This window comes from Lissotriton vulgaris, chromosome 12 (assembly GCF_964263255.1).
Source record: "Lissotriton vulgaris chromosome 12, aLisVul1.2, whole genome shotgun sequence".
NCBI classification, from domain to species: Eukaryota; Metazoa; Chordata; class Amphibia; order Caudata; family Salamandridae; genus Lissotriton; species Lissotriton vulgaris.
In genome coordinates this window covers 753,621,293-753,639,535 of record NC_141700.1, presented here as the reverse complement: position 1 = coordinate 753,639,535, position 18,243 = coordinate 753,621,293, and the positions used below count along the sequence as shown (strand labels likewise).

Genomic DNA, 18,243 nt, shown 5'->3' with positions numbered 1-18,243 from the left:
AATTCACACGGCAATTTGCCCGCCTCCGTTTCAGTTGCAGCCTGTTTATGAGCTCAGCAGCAAGGTTTTGGTTGGTTAATCACAGGAACCCTCAAGAGGTGTAGAATTAAATGTTAAACCTGAGGTAGGATGGGGCCTTCCCACGGCTGCATTTATCCACAGTCCGGCTTCCAGGAAGAGGTGAGGTGAGTGGCACACGTCTGTCTCGTACCCGGGGAGATGCAGCTTTTTCTTGGGTTGGTGAGCCTGCGGGGGCTCTCGTAAGTCAGGCTGCCCTGTTTGCCTCTGGAGAAAGACAAGCCCTAGCTCGTCTGCAGCGAAAGTGGGGGTGCTGGCTTGTGGCCATGACAGACGGTACACTGAAAGGCAGAGTGGAGGGCGGCCTCTGAATTCCAGCATGCCCTGACGTGTCGGCGGGGACAGAAGTGTATGCAGCTCCTCCTCCCCCCACGCTCAAGGCTGGCAGCCTGAAGGAAGAGACAGCTGGAGCGGTGGGTTATGTGATGAATCTTTCACTCGAGTGTGCCGGGTCAGAGGCCTACCTCTAGGGTCAGTGAGCAGAGCCTTGTGTAATGTGTGCACCTGCAAACAAACCAGGACAGGCACAAGCGCTAATACACACAGCCCTGTACACACAACGAGTAACGGCTTGAGGAGGTGAGGGAAGGGGGGGAGGAGGGAGGAGAAATGCGTCTCGGGCGGAGCAGGGAGAGCGGGCTTAGAAATGTACTTCACACGGCCGGCCGGTCGTGAAACTGAAAGCATGGCCGGCCGTGAAAGCCTTTGATGCCGCAGGGGGTGGAGCGGCACCAGCTGGGAGAGTAGGCAAGGCAGGCGGCTGGGGGCATGTGCACGCGCTTTCAAGCTCAATGCGCATGCGCATTGAGCTTAAATTTCTCGTGCACTGCAAGGAATCGCCACGATTCCTTGCAAGTTGGGGATAAAGAGTGGATAAGCCACCATAGTCTCGCTTGCTCGATGCGCATCGACAGGCGAGACCTAAAAAATAAACTACCAACCGTACAGATCCATGACGAACAGACTGTAAAGCATACTAGCAAAGGCATGTGTGTTGCTATGCATATGCTGAGTAGGTTAGAAGAGAATAGACACAAATGATGCATAGCTTGAGCCTCTCCTGCTGCCCCAGCAGGACTCAACTCAGTATAGCAGATTTCAGAATCCCTCATAACATTAGTACATGTGAGCACGCATACTTACGTCCTCCGGCAACCCCGATGCCAGGGATGTTGGTTGGAATCTCCATGCCGTACTTGCACTTCTCTGCATCAAGGAGCAGATCAAAACATCCTGTGCCAGCAGGAGCCAGCTGCCCCAGCATGATGTTCTCAGAGACGCCCTTCATAGGGTCAGACTCGCCATGAGCTGCAGCTTCCAACAACACATCAACCTGCAGAGATGTGGAAGGAAGAGAGGAGTAGGCAGTTAAGATCCAGCACGAAACACTCAGGATCACGTGCAGCCTGGAAAAGTATACTGCAGAATAGACTAAGGTGAGTGGTGGTCCTCAGGAGAGGCTGCAGCACCCACTAGATAAGTATAGCAGGATCAATTTCAACTAAGTGGACAGAGCGTACGAACAGCCTTTGAAAATACGCATATCCTACAAGACTGAGACAAAAGCAACTTTTCTCAAACCCAACCAATCCTGAAAGAGAAACGGTTAGGTGCAGCTGGAGATGGAAACAAAGCAAGATATGCAGGGAGAGAAGTCGCAACTGGTGAAGCTGGGAAAACAAAACAGGAGTGACTCTGGGGAAGGAAAGGTTAAATAGAAAAACTAGATCTTGGCAATGGACAGAAAGCTTCAATCTGCCAAGCTGTGAAGCCAAAATGGATGGGCAACCCCAAGCGCTCTACAGACTGAAAATATAATGCGCTGGGCGACTGATCGGAACTTACGGTTTCCTCAAAGGAGCACTTCATGAGAGGGCCGGTATCCTGTCTGTTCACACCGTGACGAGTAATGGCCATCAAGTGACCACGGCAAGTCATGGTGTCGCACAAAAGGGCCAAATGGCGGTAGTTGACGTAAGAGCCATCAAAGGAGATGACGTGGTTCAGTTCTCTCTCCAGGGCCTTGCGGACAGCTTCAATCCCCATCACCTGTGGTAGAAAATACAAATCATCAGAGTCACAGAATCTAACATCAAGCAACAATGTTTACACAGAAACCTATGCTAAGCATTACTGGACAAGGGCAGCAATTTATTAATTTCAAAAGCCAAGATCGAAAAGTAAATTAGATACTGGCTCGCCAGGATGGAAAACCTCGTATTAAGCTACCATAGGGAGGAAAATGTTTTCTTCCACGGTGAACAGCATTTAAAAACAAATGTTACTCTTGCTATTGGGGCTGCACTATCACCCAAGAGTAAGGTGAAGCCAATAGCAAAGGAGTAATGAAAAAGTTTCATAGATGGACTACAATCAACTTCTCCTGAGGTGGTTCTATTTGAAGTTAATATGTTGCAACTTAATAGTAAGATGCAATAACCCAAAGGAGACGGAGCAAGGCTCACAAACATGTTTGTTATATAGAATGAGGTTACCCATCTGTCTGACAATTAGATCTCAGTTAATTTTACTTTAACCTCTTCTTTCAGACACCTCCATGCCCAACACCCACATTCAAACAAGGTCTGTTTTATGAGGGGGAAAAGCTGATAATGAAGTAATCAGCACAAATGTTTAGAGCTTGAGTGGCGCACAGATTGACCTTCTAAAGAGGTACCCAGGTGCTTGTATTCAAAAAGACCTGACAAGGCTGCTGTCAGAGGAAAACGGGCGAGAATGTTTGCATTTATAAATTAAACAAGACGTCAGCTGTTCTAGAGCTCTCTGCTGGAGCATCACCCTATTCAGGCCTTTCTAGTAATTCGAGAGGATCCGGCCTTCTACTCTGGACTTTTTAGACCAGAGGATAGATTACTGATCTTAGTCTTATGGAGAACGTATATCTAGAGAAAAGGGAATTCATCTAGTTAACTTTTCCCGGCTGTGAATCATTGAGGCATAAGCTTTATAGAAATCTATTGCAAACAGGGAGCCAATGTAGTTGCCCTAAATGGTCTGATACAGATGATCTCTGGCTCAGCCCCAGAACGAGCCAGGACAAAGCATTCAGGACTACTCTGTTTCTGGGTGGTCCATTTGGCTGGCCTATGAGGCAGACTCTGAGCTCTAATAATGGTAATTTTAGGAGAACAGAAGCAGGGGTAGAATTTCCTAAGAATACTCGGCTATCACACACAAGTAGAGTCTAACTGGTAATATGAGGAATTAAGGGGAGTGGAGCCAACACCACCCACAGATTTCTTGCTGTGTGGACCAGGGTTGGCAGGGGACACGACTACAAAGACCATCACTGGGGGCAAAAAGATTGGCTCCCATGATTACCACCTCTGTTTAATTTTCTCCATTCAGTGAAAGGACATTTATTCTGATCCAGCCTGCTACTTCTGCCAAACATAATGAAAAACATATGCAGGGTCCCCAGTCAGCCTGACAAGAAGCTGTTTATCATCAGCGAAAGCAAAGAACTGGAAACAACATTTATCAATTTTATCAGAGGGGTGACAAACATTGAAGAACGAGGGCAGTGCTGACCATTGTGGGATCCAAACCTTGGGCATTTTTGCTGGCAAACTACAATGTTCCAATATAATTGTTTGAGTGAAGTCAGAGAAGGAGGAGAACCACTATTCCAATACCATGCTTCCAATCTTTAAATCTGCCTGTCGTTTCAACAAGATAGAATGGGAAAGAAGAGTGGACAGAGGCTGACAGGTAGAGTAGTAAGAGGCCACCGTACCTCTCATATTCAAGACAGTAAAGATCGTATGGATATAGTTTATGGCTTTCTCCCATATAGTTTCTGTACCAAGGTCCTTTCAGAATCCGGACAGAGATGGATGGAGATGCCTGCTCTAGGTAGATCCTCGCAGTTTGCTCACTGCTGCGACACTAATTTTCCCATCATGGGAAGCAAAGCTATAGCGTGGTAGTTTGCCATAACAAGCGTGATTAAGCCAATCAGTGAGACTATTTCATATAGTCATAGTGCCCAACATCCCCTTTACAAGTTCTTCATGGACCAAGAAGCTTTAAGCTCACCGTGAAGATCTCCACAATGTCGTTTGACGTGGTCCGAATGGGGTCGACATCTTTCTCGCTCAGGACTCTCATCAAGCCAACACCATCAGTTTCCAGGATCCACTCCTGCAGGGCTTTGAACTCTCCGTCCTCAGTGATTATGATTTTCTTTTTGTTGTCAGTCTGCGGCAAGTGCATGTAGACCTGAAAGAGTGCAGCTTAGTGTTAGAGTGCCCTAGGGTGCCCACATGTTTGCAAAACCATAGCAAGCCTTCCTTATGAGATTAACTGTACAGGGCCTTACCTTACTGATCTGTTCAATGCCTTGCAGAGTCATGTCTGTTAGCATGTTTGATTCAATACAGCGCAAGAACACGTCATCGTCCATTTTATCCACCACCTCCTCCTCCTTTAAGGGAGACAAAAACATGTCAACTACATGCAAAATAACAGGACTAGATACACACCACTCAAAGCCATACAACCCTTTGAGAAGCCAATTTTTACATTATGGTAGAACCTTCTCTGCCTTTTTAAGGCGGGGAGGTGAAATCCCAAAATGTAAAACAGGTCTTAATAGGTCTGGCTTGACAGCTTGGGCAGTCTGTAATGCCCACTGTTCCAAATAGCCCCAGGCGGTTAACTACTTGGCATATCATTTCACCTCCTAAAGAGCAGTTCCACTCCAATGCATCAGGTGTAGTTTGTTCATCAGCTAGTATGGGCTATTAGCAGAACTAAGAAGGTATCTCGGATGGAAAGCTTTCGCCATCAAAAGTGAGATAAAACGCTTATTTGAAGTTGCATGTGAATAATTAATTAAATGAACTATAACGCATGAAAGGCATTCTTAATTAAGAAAATTGTACAAAAAAATGACATTTCAAAAACAAAGCAAATGATTTTATTAAAACGACGACATAACTATTGAAGATTGTGCTTTCACTCTCCCACAGCAATAAACTACTGGACACTTCAATACTGGTTTTGTTAAATGTCAATTCAATTACACTCTTTAGCTTCTGGTGTGTGCACTTTACACAATCAGTTGAATCTGTATAGAGACCCAACAGAATGAATTACTTTAGAGTTCTTTTAGGAATATTAAAAAGCATTTAGACCCAAATGCATTTGGGTCACTTCAACTTTCCTAAAAGTCCTAGGTGGTATTCCTGAATTGTAGTTCTACAGTGCATAAGGCATTTATGGCTTAGACCAGATGCCATTAAGGTGTCAGCAAGGGCCTGATCAAAAAGGCAATAAGGGCCTAGATTGGCTGGCCCAGGCAGCAAGATTTCCGGAAGGACAGTTATCTTAATTTCAAGAGAGAAATTGTAGCTTTAACACCGGAGCTGCCTATCCAATTACCACTACTAATGGGCCTAGGTCAGAGGCCCAAAAGACAAGAACTCACTGGCCTCTTGCAAGTCCATATAAAATTGGTCATCCTAATGTGGGGATAAATCAGGATAAATCATCACTGTAATCAGTGGTGGTATATCAAGCTTTGGTCAGAACCAGATCCAAAAAGATAATGGAGCATCGGATGGCACGTCAGCCCTGGGATAGGCATAGGATCAAAGTCGGGCTGTATCAAGAGCAGAGGCGCTTCAGTAATTTTGTCAGGCAACATTAGGCAGATCGGTCTGAAGTCAGCTTGCCACTTGCGCGGGCCCATGACAGACATCTGTTTTTTACAATCACAACATTGATTCAAACCTGTAATCTTATGAGGGGCATCATTCCCTAGCACAAAAGTGGCTCTGCATCGGACGTTGCAGAAAGAAAGGACCTAATGTCAATATACAGAGATGGAGCTTTTATGCTGTTCTTTCGCCCAGTCACTTCTGCAGCTATGAGAGATCAACATGCAGCCACACTGCATACAGAACATTGATGGAAAAGCTTTTCCAGATTCAGTGTGCCACCTAGCAAGTATTTTAAGGTAAGGAATCTGCGATACAAGTATCCATCAGAAGTGAAGAAATATTTATGTTCTGGATTCCACTATGGGTATCATTTTCTTTTTTAGGGAAAGAAAATTCTGCCATTGTCAGGTTGAGACCAAGGGCTTGTTTAACATCTTTGTTATCTGTTATCTAACTAGATCAGACAACATTTGGTGTGTTCAGACTTTTCAAAGTTAAGTTTATCCACATTTCCTGGATCAATGCACCTATCCAAATAATTGCTATGGTTATAAACCCAAAGGCTGATATCACTTACTGTACTTTTGCCAATGGCTCAGTTAGTACCTTCATTTTAACAGGTAGGTGTATGGTCAGCACTCGCCTCAGCGGGTTTTGCAGCTAGCAGCATCCAGCTGTGTGCCACAAATAAAATTCTGTGAACGGGTCAACGAACGAATAGTGGCAGTGAATGTAGGAGGTCTCCTAGATAATTGAGCATCTGGTAGACCGCGATGTACTAAAAGTAGAATTTAGATTTACGTTTCTTAAACATCTTAAACATCTTCATTCGAGCACTGCAGAGTGATTAACTTTTGAGTTCCCCATTCAACTAATAAAGACAGTATTTTCATTATTGTGTGTCGCTTTTATTAAACTCAACACTTTACTCATTAATCAAACAAACTGCGCTTAAGGATGTTAAGTGAGTTGTGTGTGAATCAAGCTCTGCAGGACTCAGTTTTCAATATATTGCACCTCCAGTGGTCCACCAGCCCACCTGTAATGTTTATTTAAAATCACAATGGTGTCACTAACGTCGGCGACCAAGATAGCCGCTTATGGGTTCAGCTCCGCCGGTCCCTCTCGCTTGACTCTTCATCCTGGCCATAATCCTGACCCCTCTGTGTACCCCTTTGTAAGGGAGCATTGGTGACACCCGCGGGTGTTCGAGCGAGCTCCGGCAGCGGAGTAACGTCGCCATTGATGCTGCGGCTTACCTCGTAGTTAAGCCAGGGCTTGTGGAGAGGCCGCCGGCCAGTGCAACAACATCGCCGCCGCGGGCCGGGCGGGGTCGGCCCGGTAGCGCGGTGAGCCGCCCTGGTCCAGAGGTGAGCGACGGGCCCCCACTGCAGGAAACGTCGGCGGAACGGTGGTGAGGGGGGTCACGGTCACGGAGCGGGGCCCCCCCCCAGATCTACTGGGTTGGATTGCCAATGGAGCCCCGGGTGGCTTGAGAGCTGCCCAGTGAACGCTGTGCTTGTGACGTGTAAGCTGCGCATGGGTGGGGGCTGCCCCCCCCTCCCCTCCCCTGTTTCTCACAGTGCGCTTGGGGGCATTGGGCGCTGTACAACGTGGCTGCCCTGTTCTTGGGCAATGAATGGCTGCAGTGCAATTAAGGGCATGGATTGTGTGGCCCACAGGAGTGACGATTGCTGCTGGAGGCGATGCTTGATGCTTTTATTTTGTTATGTTGTTTTTCCCGTTAAATAAAAAGATATAAAAAAAAATCACAATGGTGTTCCCTAAGCGCTACCAGTAGTCGAGGAGATCCAGAAAAATGTGAAGTTTTACAGCTACATAGATGGAATATATTTTTAGCTGCCGCTATTACTGCAGTGACTCAACCATTTGTTTGATCTTTGTGGATAGACCCTATATAATATTTCTAATGCTTCTGTATGGAGCAGATCACTACAGAACAATGATCTGGACTTTCTATGAACCAGAGTTCCTACATGGAACAGAAAGGTAACCCTATCCTTTCTTCAGCCTGCAGTCAACAGCCAATGGATGGGATGGAATGTAAGGGTCAAACCAGGTCTAAAATTTGGCATATCAGCCAGACGCGACAGATGCTAGAGATGGAAAAAGAAAGAATAATATGGACAGCCTAATGACAAACACAGGCACATTCGGTCCCAAAGGAGTCTACCGCTTCACCACACATGAGCTCATAGCCCCAGTCACTGCTTCGATGCTTCTTAACCACAGGAAAGATTAAATACATTAAACTGAGACCCACCTCTGCCATCTTGTTCTCATCACTGTTCATGATGCGGATGCGAAGGACCAACTTTTCAGCATTGTCATCATTGAAGATGCAGTTAAGGTCATCGCCAAAGCCTGAAAAAAACCAATGATGAATATTAAAGCACGCTGTGCACACTGATCAATATTTCAACATCCATATGATGGGCGAAACCACTGCTTCAAAAAGCGTGAATTTCAGCGGACACTAATGCCATCAGAGGCCCCGCCACTACTGTCTTAACCCGGTGTACCACTACCTCCCGATAATTCATCAGAAGAATTGGACTTTCATTTCATACCTCGGTTCCTACGGAATTCTGCACTTACCTGCATTGATTTTCTCAGCAATCTGTTCCATGGTCAATTTGCGGTCAGTCATGTGCTTTCGGTCAAGCTCCACACGCAACAGCCAGGGTGAGATCCTAGTCACATCAAAATCTGGCATCTCGTAGTACACATTCACCCACTCCTGGTCCTCGGCCACCACAGTGTTCTGCGGGTTGGGGTCATAGTAGATGGCTGTGTTGGCGGTCACCTTACGGAGGGTGGTGTGCTCCAGTCGGCACAAGATATCCTGGAAGGATTCAATAAACAATGAAACATTGCTATTCAATTTCAGAGCCACCTCCAGAGATGGGCTGGATCTCCCTCCCTTCCACTAAAATTAAGTTGTTAAACATGGACATTTATTTTGACAGTACACGAAACCAGGCTTAACATTGGCATGCAACATATGAATATTGAATTTTTAAAGATGCTAAACTGCGAAATTGCACACAATTAATAAAAACAGGAGATTTTATCAGGGACCAGGCATGGGGGAGTAAAGGTGGACATGCGAAATAAATGCAATTGCTTCCCTAAGATTCAGTGAAGCAATGAACATCTCTCAATAACCAGACATTCTATACCTTTGCCCGCTCGGCATCTCTGGCAGACTGGCCCAAGAGAAACACTGTCAAGGAAGGAGTCTTGGGTTTTTTGGAGATGTTAATCAACTCCTTGAGACGAGGTACCCCCAGGGTTACATTCTTGGCAGACACACCAGCGTAGTGAAAGGTGTTCAGTGTCATCTGTGTGGCAGGCTCTCCCAGAGACTGAGCAGCGAGAGCACCCACCATTTCACCAGGATGTGCCTGTGGGCAAAAGAGAAGCAGGTCAATTTAACATGTCAGCATACCAGATTTTAAATTCATTCCCCTGGATGAGTGAACGGGTAACTAAATGAACCACATGTGGATTCTTGATCAACAATTGGTTGTTCAAAATACATGTTCTGGCACAGCTGGAAGACGGCCTATGAAGCAGGAAAGATATATTCACAAAATATGGGTCTGACTAAAACTCCATAATGGTTTGAAGGAATGTAACTTTTAGGATTGAGAAAGAGAAATCAACTCTTCAAATGCATAGCTCGAATGGATGCAAGATGGCACTGTCCCCTCTCCCCAACCTTCACCCTCCAGTCAGCAAGTAGTGAAGGCATGCTTACAATGGCCTGATTGAACTTGGACTCAATTTCACCCAACAACCAGTCAAAGGCTTCGCTGCTGAGTCGGAACTCCTCGATCATGCGACGACTGCACAGCGTGGAGCGCAGGTGGATGTTAAAGAGCAGTGTTGCGTTCTCCTGGGCCTGCTTACTCAGGGGGTCATCACCGTTCACAATCACCAGCTTCTGACTGAGGTCCTTCACACCTGAGAGGACAAGAGAATATGGCACATTGACTTCTAGTACATATGCCAGACAAAATTAGGAGAGACACACATGTGCATTTAACCTGCAAATTTAATCCCCTCAAGTTGCAACCCAGCCACAGCCTTATCCAATACCGGCCTACATCCACAGTACCATGTCAGATACATTACTAACGACAATTCAGTTGGAAAGTAGGCTTGACATTTGCCACAACAGGAGCAACAGGCCAGCAGACAGCAAAATGTAGGTGTTGCCCCAGTTTAATATGTGCCCAATTCTACTGGCTGTTCTTAATAGGGGATGGGCAATAGTGCAAGATGTATCACATTTTCCCCACCTGCCATCACAGGTCTAGTTATACTACTTTGTACAGTGGGATCTGACCTTTGTGTGCACAAATCCCAATTTGGAAATTTCTAAACCGACCAGTACTGCAGACCCACGCCCAGCCTCATGCAGACAGTGCTGATGCTCATTTCAGATACAGGAGTTGGGCAGGGCTATGAGAGCATACCGACTCATCCCATTCGGAAGAGATTGCCCATGAGCCAGCACTCCGTTGCAGCGCCAAAAGGTTAGCCATTCTTCTATAAAACTCACACCAGCTGTAGCTACCATTTGCACCAGTGTCCAAAGAGGAGCAGCGCAACTGGAGGTTATAAAATAACATGGCTTGGGCTTCATTGTGAACACAAACCTCTCGCCCTCACAGTTACAACAGTGTCTTAACATTTACCGTCAAGGACTTTCATCGGGTGTAGGTCAGTGGGCACCCGTGTGTTAATGTGGAAAATCTTCTGTGCATTCCAGATCATCCTCATGAGGTTGCAAGGCAGCACCACCTAGAAAGGAAGTAAAGAGAGGAGGGTCACTGTAGAGTGTAGCAGGGATTCTACAAACAAGGCCCTAAGGCAGAGAGACAGCCATCCCAAAAGGGGGGCTTCTGGCTGAAATAAGACAACCTGCCATCAATGTAGTGAATAGCAAAGGACTGGTCTGAGAAGAGACTCATCTTAGAGGACCTGCACCTCATCACCCCAAGGATGGTCCTCACCTTGCTATCACCTGTGGGGAAGATCACCCGAAGCACTTCACGATCATCCTTCATCTTCTCAAACTCCCTCTCAAGTTCATTCTGGATGTGAGCATCACTGAGAATGTCCTTCACCAGCTCTTCGTGCAGAGTCCTGCGCAGTGCCCGCTCGTTGGCATACTCAAACTTGAATCTGAAGGGAGAGAAGAGACAGTCAGCACAAGCAAGAGACAGTAGGAGTAAGTTCAGCAGCGTCCTGTAGCAAGTACACATGGAGAGCCAACGAACAAGGACTGCCACGCTGATCGGCCATCAACCGCCAAAAGAATTGGAGTGAGAAGCATTCAATTGATTGACCAGTCAGTTCTTGAACAAGCTGGCCCACGGACAGAATGTCACCTAGTCAAATATGGAACAGGTGGAATAGGAGAGCTGATTTAGGATCAACTCTGTAGATAAATACACTGCCTAGCAATTTTACAAAATCTAAATACAATAATTCAGAGGAAGAGAGGTCGAAATGCCTCTTAAAGTTATGGCATTAAAATTCTTAATGGTGTAGAGGCTTGAGGAATTAACACCTAGGACAGGCAAAAGACCAAAGGCAGCATTGAAGAATAATTACAAGAGGCTAGCAACATTGCTGAAAGCAGCAAACTGTGCTTTTCTCAGGACCTCACTAAAAAGCAGGGGCTACTTACTTCTTCTCAAAGGCCTTGTTAGATGGCTTCAGTGTGGCCAAGTTCTGGAACTCTACACACTCCCCGGCCAGGCCATCCTCCCCGTATCTCAGTTGTACCACTTGGTTGATGGAGTTCCTAACAGTGGCATCATATTTCACCATCACAGACTCCATAGACTTGATCAGACGCCGCTGGATATAGCCTGTGATGGGTGAAGAGATGGCAGAAAGAGTTAGGGCTGCTGGCAAGTGTGTTGAACTTTAAAAAACAAAAAAAAAACCTGTAGACTTAAGGGTATGAGAAGAATTTGGGAATTAATTTACATTTTCATTTATATTCAGTCTTGCAAAAACATTAAGCACTCTGGGAATCGAAGTTTGTTTTTAGGTGGATATGAAAATTTCCACTCTCTGCAGAAGCGAGCCCTCAGAGAGGACTCCAAGAATAATTTTCAGTACCTCAATACTTTGCCTTCTCCAGTAGTGATATTAAATATGTAGCACAGGACAAGCAAGGCGAGTGTATAGTACAGGAAAGAAGGCAGAGGGAAGCAACAGTGTTAGACCAACCACAAATAAGCATTGACGTTGCAATATTTGCAAGGAGGGTGGGGGAGGGGGCTGGGCTACCCTCCAGGAAGCTGATTTTTATCTCTAAAGCAAAAAAAAAGATAATGATGCAGTGATAGCATTTTGTAAAGAGTAACAGGGCAAGGTCCAAAAAAGAGGAAAGAACACCTGTATGGACTGCCAAACACAGAAAGCAAAAGCTTCAGGATAGGTTGATTAAAGAAAAGTTAAGAAAAAAATAAGCAAGTAGTGAGAAAAATACAGGGAGACCATATGGGCATCCATGAGGAAATGTGCCAGAGTATGGGGTGGAAGGAAGGAGAAAAATGGTTGCCTCAGTTTCGACATACTGTTTATGGGGAGTGAACTGTATATCATAGACCTACCATCACAGCACTACTGCCTGCTCCCTCCCCAAAACCTTTTATGTTGTGCCCATGAAACAAAAATGCAACAGATTGCTCAATCTATATAAACATCTGGATTTGGCGTTCACCCCCATTAATGCAGTCTTTGACCCCCCCCCCCTCCCAGCTGTGAAAGCCTTTTGGTAAGCTCACCGGTTTCAGCAGTCTTCACAGCTGTATCAATCAGACCTTCTCTGCCACCCATGGCATGGAAGAAAAACTCTGTGGGTGTCAGCCCAGCCAGATAGGAGTTTTCTACAAAGCCTCTGCTCTCAGGACCATAATCATCTTTGATGAAGTGAGGAAGCGTGCGATGTTTGAAGCCAAAGGGGATTCGTTTGCCCTCCACGTTCTGCTGCCCCACAACAGCAATAACCTGCAGACATGAGAACACACAAGTCAGAGCATGCTCAAAATGTCCCCGATTAACAAAAGAGTGCTCAGATACAATCACACAGGGTACCATAGTAGTAACTTCTACTAAGCCAACCACAAGTTGCAAGCATTTGTGTAGCAAACACTATGGCATGTAGAAGAATGTTTCCCCTTTTCATACAGGTTTATAAATACTCCGTGATGAGGGCCTACTTTCACGGTTTAGTGACATCTGTCAGTCTAATGTAAGGTTTGGTAAAGGCTTGTATTGATTGGGAAAACACAATGAGTCCAATACAGTGAGGAGTTTTAAATCACTATGTATGCAGCAGGCTACAAATGTCTGAATAGTTCTAAAGTGCATGTTGGTGAGAGAGGAATGTCAATTTTATCTATGGATTCCGAAGGAAACTAGCTCTAAAAATTGGGGCTCTCAATTTATCCAACATGGATTTGATCAAATGCTGCAACTTCATGCCAGCTATGAAGATTTCACATCGACATAGAAAACTCAGTAACCGAGTTTGGGAAAGGCACTTGTCCCAGCATGCTTCAAGTGGTCTCAGGAAACATACTCACGGAACTAAAGAGATTAAACATTTTCTCCCAGGAATTTGGGAAATGTTCTGTATCAAGTTCACATTTTAAGAGCCAGAATGTTCCAACTGCATTTTATAGAGCACAGGTTGGGGTTCGAACCAGACTTTAAACAAGCACATACACTAAAAACAAGCGCTTAGGCATGGTGACTAAGTCGTAGTCACTGGTTTTATATAGCACTTAAGGGCCATAGTTTTGACACCAAAATCTTAGCAGAGGTTGCCATCATCAGGGTTTCAGGTACTCAATTTACTGGCCTCAAGAGACCAAACCCAGAGCTAGTCTTGCCAGAACTCAAACTTGTGACCTGCAGATCTCACACACAGAAGTAATAAAGGTTTCGCTGTTCACCCAGAACGAGGCATGTGGGGTCTAAGCAGTGGAGAAAACATTTAGAAAAACTGGATACAAATGCTGAAATAGTCATCAATCAATCAATCAATCAGTGACACTTATAAAGCGCGCTACATACCCGTGGGGTCTCAAGGCGCTGGGGGGGGGGGGGAGCCGCTACTGCTCGAACAGCCAGGTCTTCAGCTTCTTCCTGAAGGAGAGGTGGTCTTGGGTCAGGCGCAGGTCGGTCGGGAGGGAGTTCCAGGTCTTGGCGGCCAGGTGGGAGAAGGACCTTCCTCCTGTAGTCGCTCTTCGGATGCGGGGGACGGCGGCGAGGGCGTGGTTGGCTGATCGGAGGTGGCGTTTGGGAGCGTAGAAGTTGACTCGGCTGTTGAGGTAGCTCGGGCCTTGGTCGTGTAGGGCTTTGTGTGCGTGGGTGAGGAGGCGGAAGGTGATTCTTTTGTTGACGGGGAGCCAGTGAAGGTCTCGCAGATGTCCGGAGATGTGGCTGGTTCGTGGGATGTCGAGGATGAGTCTGGCTGAGGCGTTCTGGATCCGCTGGAGTCTCTTCTGGAGCTTGGCGGTGGTCCCGGCGTAGAGGGCGTTGCCGTAGTCCAGTCGGCTGGTGACGAGGGCCTGGGTGACGGTCTTCCTGGTCTCGGTGGGGATCCACCAGAAGATCTTCCGTAGCATGCGTAGGATGTTGAAGCATGCCGAGGAGACGTTGTTGACTTGCCTGGTCATGGAGAGGGAGGAGTCCAGGATGAAGCCCAGGTTGCGTGCATGGTCTGTCGGTTTGGGTGCGGTGCCCAGGGCGGGAGGCCACCAGGAGTCGTCCCAGGCGGAGGGAGAGGAGCCCAGGATGAGGACCTCCGTCTTGTCCGAGTTCAGTTTCAGGCGGCTGGTCGTCATCCACTCGGCTACCTCTTTCATCCCTTCGTGCAGGTTGGCTCTGGCGGCGGCGGGGTCGTTGGTCAGGGAGAGGATCAGCTGGGTGTCGTCGGCGTAGGAGATTATGCTGAGGTTGTGTTTGCGTACGATGGCCGCGAGGGGGCTCATGTAGACGTTGAAGAGGGTGGGGCTCAGAGATGATCCTTGGGGGACGCCGCAGATGACTTCGGTGGCCTCTGACTTGTACGGTGGTAGGCGGACTCTCTGTGTTCTCCCGTCGAGGAAGGAGGTGATCCACTCCAGCGCCTTGTCTTGGATTCCGACGTTGCTGAGGCGCCGTACTAGGGTGCGGTGGCAGACCGTGTCGAATGCCGCGGAGAGGTCTAGGAGGATTTGTGTTAGACTACTATGGAAGTCACAAAAATATTTTAACTCACATGCAGGAAGTATTAAAAAGTTAAAATGAAATTAAGTACAGGCCACTTAAAAGCATGACAGGTCATGAACTGGATGTCTGCTGCCGCTTCCATGAAGGCCCACCAGGCCTTGTAGAGTCTGTCCATGATAAAGATCGGACAGGTGTACAAGTTCTCTTCATTTTCCTATCTCCTGCCCTCCCAGTTCTTTACAGGCAGATGGATTTGAAAAGATTGTGTTACGGGTGCAAACATCGCGTGGGGTCGAAGTGGAGTTGGCAAGACTGGATTAGCCACGAGGGAAACATTTTGTAGGTAAAAGGTAGCAATATTCTACCATGTGTTTTGCTAGTCTTTTACACCATCCAAAGAATTTCCTACTTTAGTTGAGGTTTGTATTTATCTACTCAGGAATAGACTGATTACAGATGCCTGATGTTAGCAAAGTCAAATATTTAAAGAATGTCTCCAACTCAAAGATAGAGGGATTAATTATGCACGTCAGTTAGCCCAATAGGATCGTTAAAGCTGACCAAATTTGCTATGGGCTTCACTGCCTGCCGAAATGTTATTCACGGTTGCAATCAGTAGAGGAAAGCACTCCAATGAGAGATACCCAGGCAAACACGAGGGTCTTTACCTGGGAGATGTTAATCTTCGAGCCCTTGGCTCCAGACACCACCATGGACTTGAAGTTGTTGTATTCAGACAGAGACTTCTGCGCAGAAGAACCAGTCTTGTCACGGGCATCGTTCAGAATGCGGTTCACCTGGTTCTCAAAGGTCTGACGCAGTGTGTTACCTGGCGTGGGCTCCAGCTCGTTGTTGTGGGCTTTCTCAATCACCTGAAAGACAGTTTAAGGCACTGGATGTAACGAGGCAATTGGAGCACATTTAGGCATCATTAAATATTTGTTGTAGTGTATAAACACAGGACGGCTACCAGCACTCCATTACCAATGATTCCCTTGGCCAACATGGTCAACTATACTCCTCATTTTGTAAAGACCACGGTTCATTGGCTGGTCACATTTAGAACTTACCTCTATCACATCCTGTTTGGCCTTCTTGATGGTGTTCTGAATGTCCTGGTAGGTCTTTGCATCAGCAATGGAGTCTCCAATACCGATTGAGTGACCTGAGAACAAATGTGGTCACATGTAAACCCGGACAGTAAAATCAAGAAAAGGTGACACTGGCAATCAGCGTTGGATAAGCAGCCAGCAAATAAGAGAACGCACCTTCAATAAGCAGCCAGTTGTTGATGACAGTCTGAATGTTGGAGTAGAAAAGACGTGTGATGTCGTGCCCCATCTCCAAGTAGGAGATGTGAACCAGGGACCCAGCCGATGTCCCCAGGGACTTTTTACAGAGGATTCCCATGATCAGTTCTCCATTCTCCACAACCACCTGGTAAAATAGAGGGGACTTCAACCACGGTTCTGACCAATGTTTCCCTTCAATTGTTATGTAAACACCCAGTTGCCACTTTCACCTCTTAATTTCCCCATCCACCTTAGCACAAGTGGTTTGGTAAACGTAAACTAAATACCCCACTCCACCCCAGCCACTGCTGCCCAAGCATCTAGTCACTAGCTGCAATTAAAGGTTACAATTAGAAAATACCTTGGTATCTCCGGGAGAGATGTGCTTGTAGGGTCCGCTGTCCTCATCGTCTGGGTGAGTGCTGTGGGTTCGAATGGCATTGATGTGGCCAGGAACAATCAAAGTAAAGATCTGTTTTCCGGTCCACAGTGGCCGCGGCTTCAGAATAGACGGCTGAGGGACCTTCCCATCCCAGGTGGATAAGAACATGAGCAGGTTCATTACCTCCCCCTGAAAACAGACACCTTGTTTAGGACCAGGATAGCAACCATAAACTTCAGAATAGAATGCACTAAGAGGACGTGGGTCAACAACCAAGAATGATTTTATCCTCTATGGCTATGCCAATGAACTTTAATGCTGCTCTCCCCTCTTACACGTTAATTTCACTGGTGCCCAATCAAGTGGAAAACGTTCATGTAGGCCATAACATTTTTCTAAAACTGCACCGAAAGTCAAAACAGATATGCAGTAGCTTCACCATTTAACCCAAATATATGTACCGTGAAACATGGCAACCAAATCAAATATATTTCCTATATGATAGCATAGGACAGTGGCTTACGCGAAAGTCCAAAAGCAATATTCCACCTTAATTTTCTTGTTATGAACCAGATCTGTGACACTAACGCGTATTGTAAGCAAAGGAGCCAAATGTGTGAGGGACTTTAGATACATCAAATAAATTCTGAAACATCAGGAAACTCGCCTCATGTCATGTGATCGAGTCATGACGAGTAATCCAAAGCTAAAAGAAATCCCAACATACAATGTTACATGTAAAACTACAAGTCATAAAATACAATCAGCTATTGGCTAATATACCAGAACTGGCTGAAGGTGTTCAACTATTCAGGCAATTGAACAGAACGTCAAATACTTGACATACAGACAGTCCATCCTAAAAACTGAGGGGTGAGTGGTGTTCAGAGTAACTTGTAGGCTCACCATTGACCCCACCACACTCCCAGCGACCACTGAAATTATTCAAGGCTTTACTGGCTGCCTACGAGGCACTGGCTAAAAACAGGTGCGCTAGGCGCAAACAGGAATAGTGAGTCCTACTAAATTAAATATGCAGCCCCCAAGGAAGCAGTGAACTTGCGCTGCAGTCAAGTGAAAAGCAGGGCGGCTTTCAGAAGCTGCTATGTATTTGACTGTGCAGTCAGTAATTCGCCTGCACTTTTAAGAGGAGATTAGTGAGCCCCTTGCAGGCACCTTTGTGCCTTCAGACAGATTTGTTGCCTCTGTACCCGCATCTATAATATGGCAGCGGCAAAGGGACTCAGCCCCTATGCAAATGACAGAATGCATCCTGGCGATAGCGCTGGCACTAGATGTGTGGCAGCGCCATCTGTAATACAGAAGGAGATGCACAGGCATCTGAGGCCCCTGCTGTAATACTAATGTGCCCAGCAACAACTGAAATTACTCCGGGCTTTACTGGTTGCCCACGAGACACTGGCTCAATGCAGCTCTGTTTTCTTTCACTGTATTACAGCACTGCCTCAGAATGATTTTCTGCATTTTTCAAGGACAAGTGCTACTCTGACAGAACCTGGCACCTCACACTTGA

The 18,243-nt window shown here is 46.4% G+C and overlaps 1 protein-coding gene across 1 annotated transcript in view; it reads right to left on the bottom strand.

The window, feature by feature from the left end:
* The window catches only part of POLR2A (RNA polymerase II subunit A), a 41,871-nt gene that overhangs the window by 6,573 nt on the left and 17,055 nt on the right, over positions 1-18,243 (bottom strand). The window contains exons 11-26 of the mRNA XM_086946042.1: positions 16,689-16,898; positions 16,304-16,472; positions 16,106-16,200; positions 15,704-15,907; positions 12,602-12,824; positions 11,491-11,674; positions 10,811-10,982; positions 10,493-10,598; positions 9,550-9,755; positions 8,969-9,193; positions 8,385-8,631; positions 8,050-8,150; positions 4,421-4,525; positions 4,138-4,320; positions 1,924-2,127; positions 1,222-1,411 (exon numbers count right to left, since the gene is read on the bottom strand). Of these exons, the coding sequence (XP_086802168.1) occupies positions 1,222-1,411; positions 1,924-2,127; positions 4,138-4,320; positions 4,421-4,525; positions 8,050-8,150; positions 8,385-8,631; positions 8,969-9,193; positions 9,550-9,755; positions 10,493-10,598; positions 10,811-10,982; positions 11,491-11,674; positions 12,602-12,824; positions 15,704-15,907; positions 16,106-16,200; positions 16,304-16,472; positions 16,689-16,898 (2,824 nt within the window). The remainder of the gene's footprint in view (positions 1-1,221; positions 1,412-1,923; positions 2,128-4,137; positions 4,321-4,420; positions 4,526-8,049; positions 8,151-8,384; positions 8,632-8,968; positions 9,194-9,549; positions 9,756-10,492; positions 10,599-10,810; positions 10,983-11,490; positions 11,675-12,601; positions 12,825-15,703; positions 15,908-16,105; positions 16,201-16,303; positions 16,473-16,688; positions 16,899-18,243) is intronic.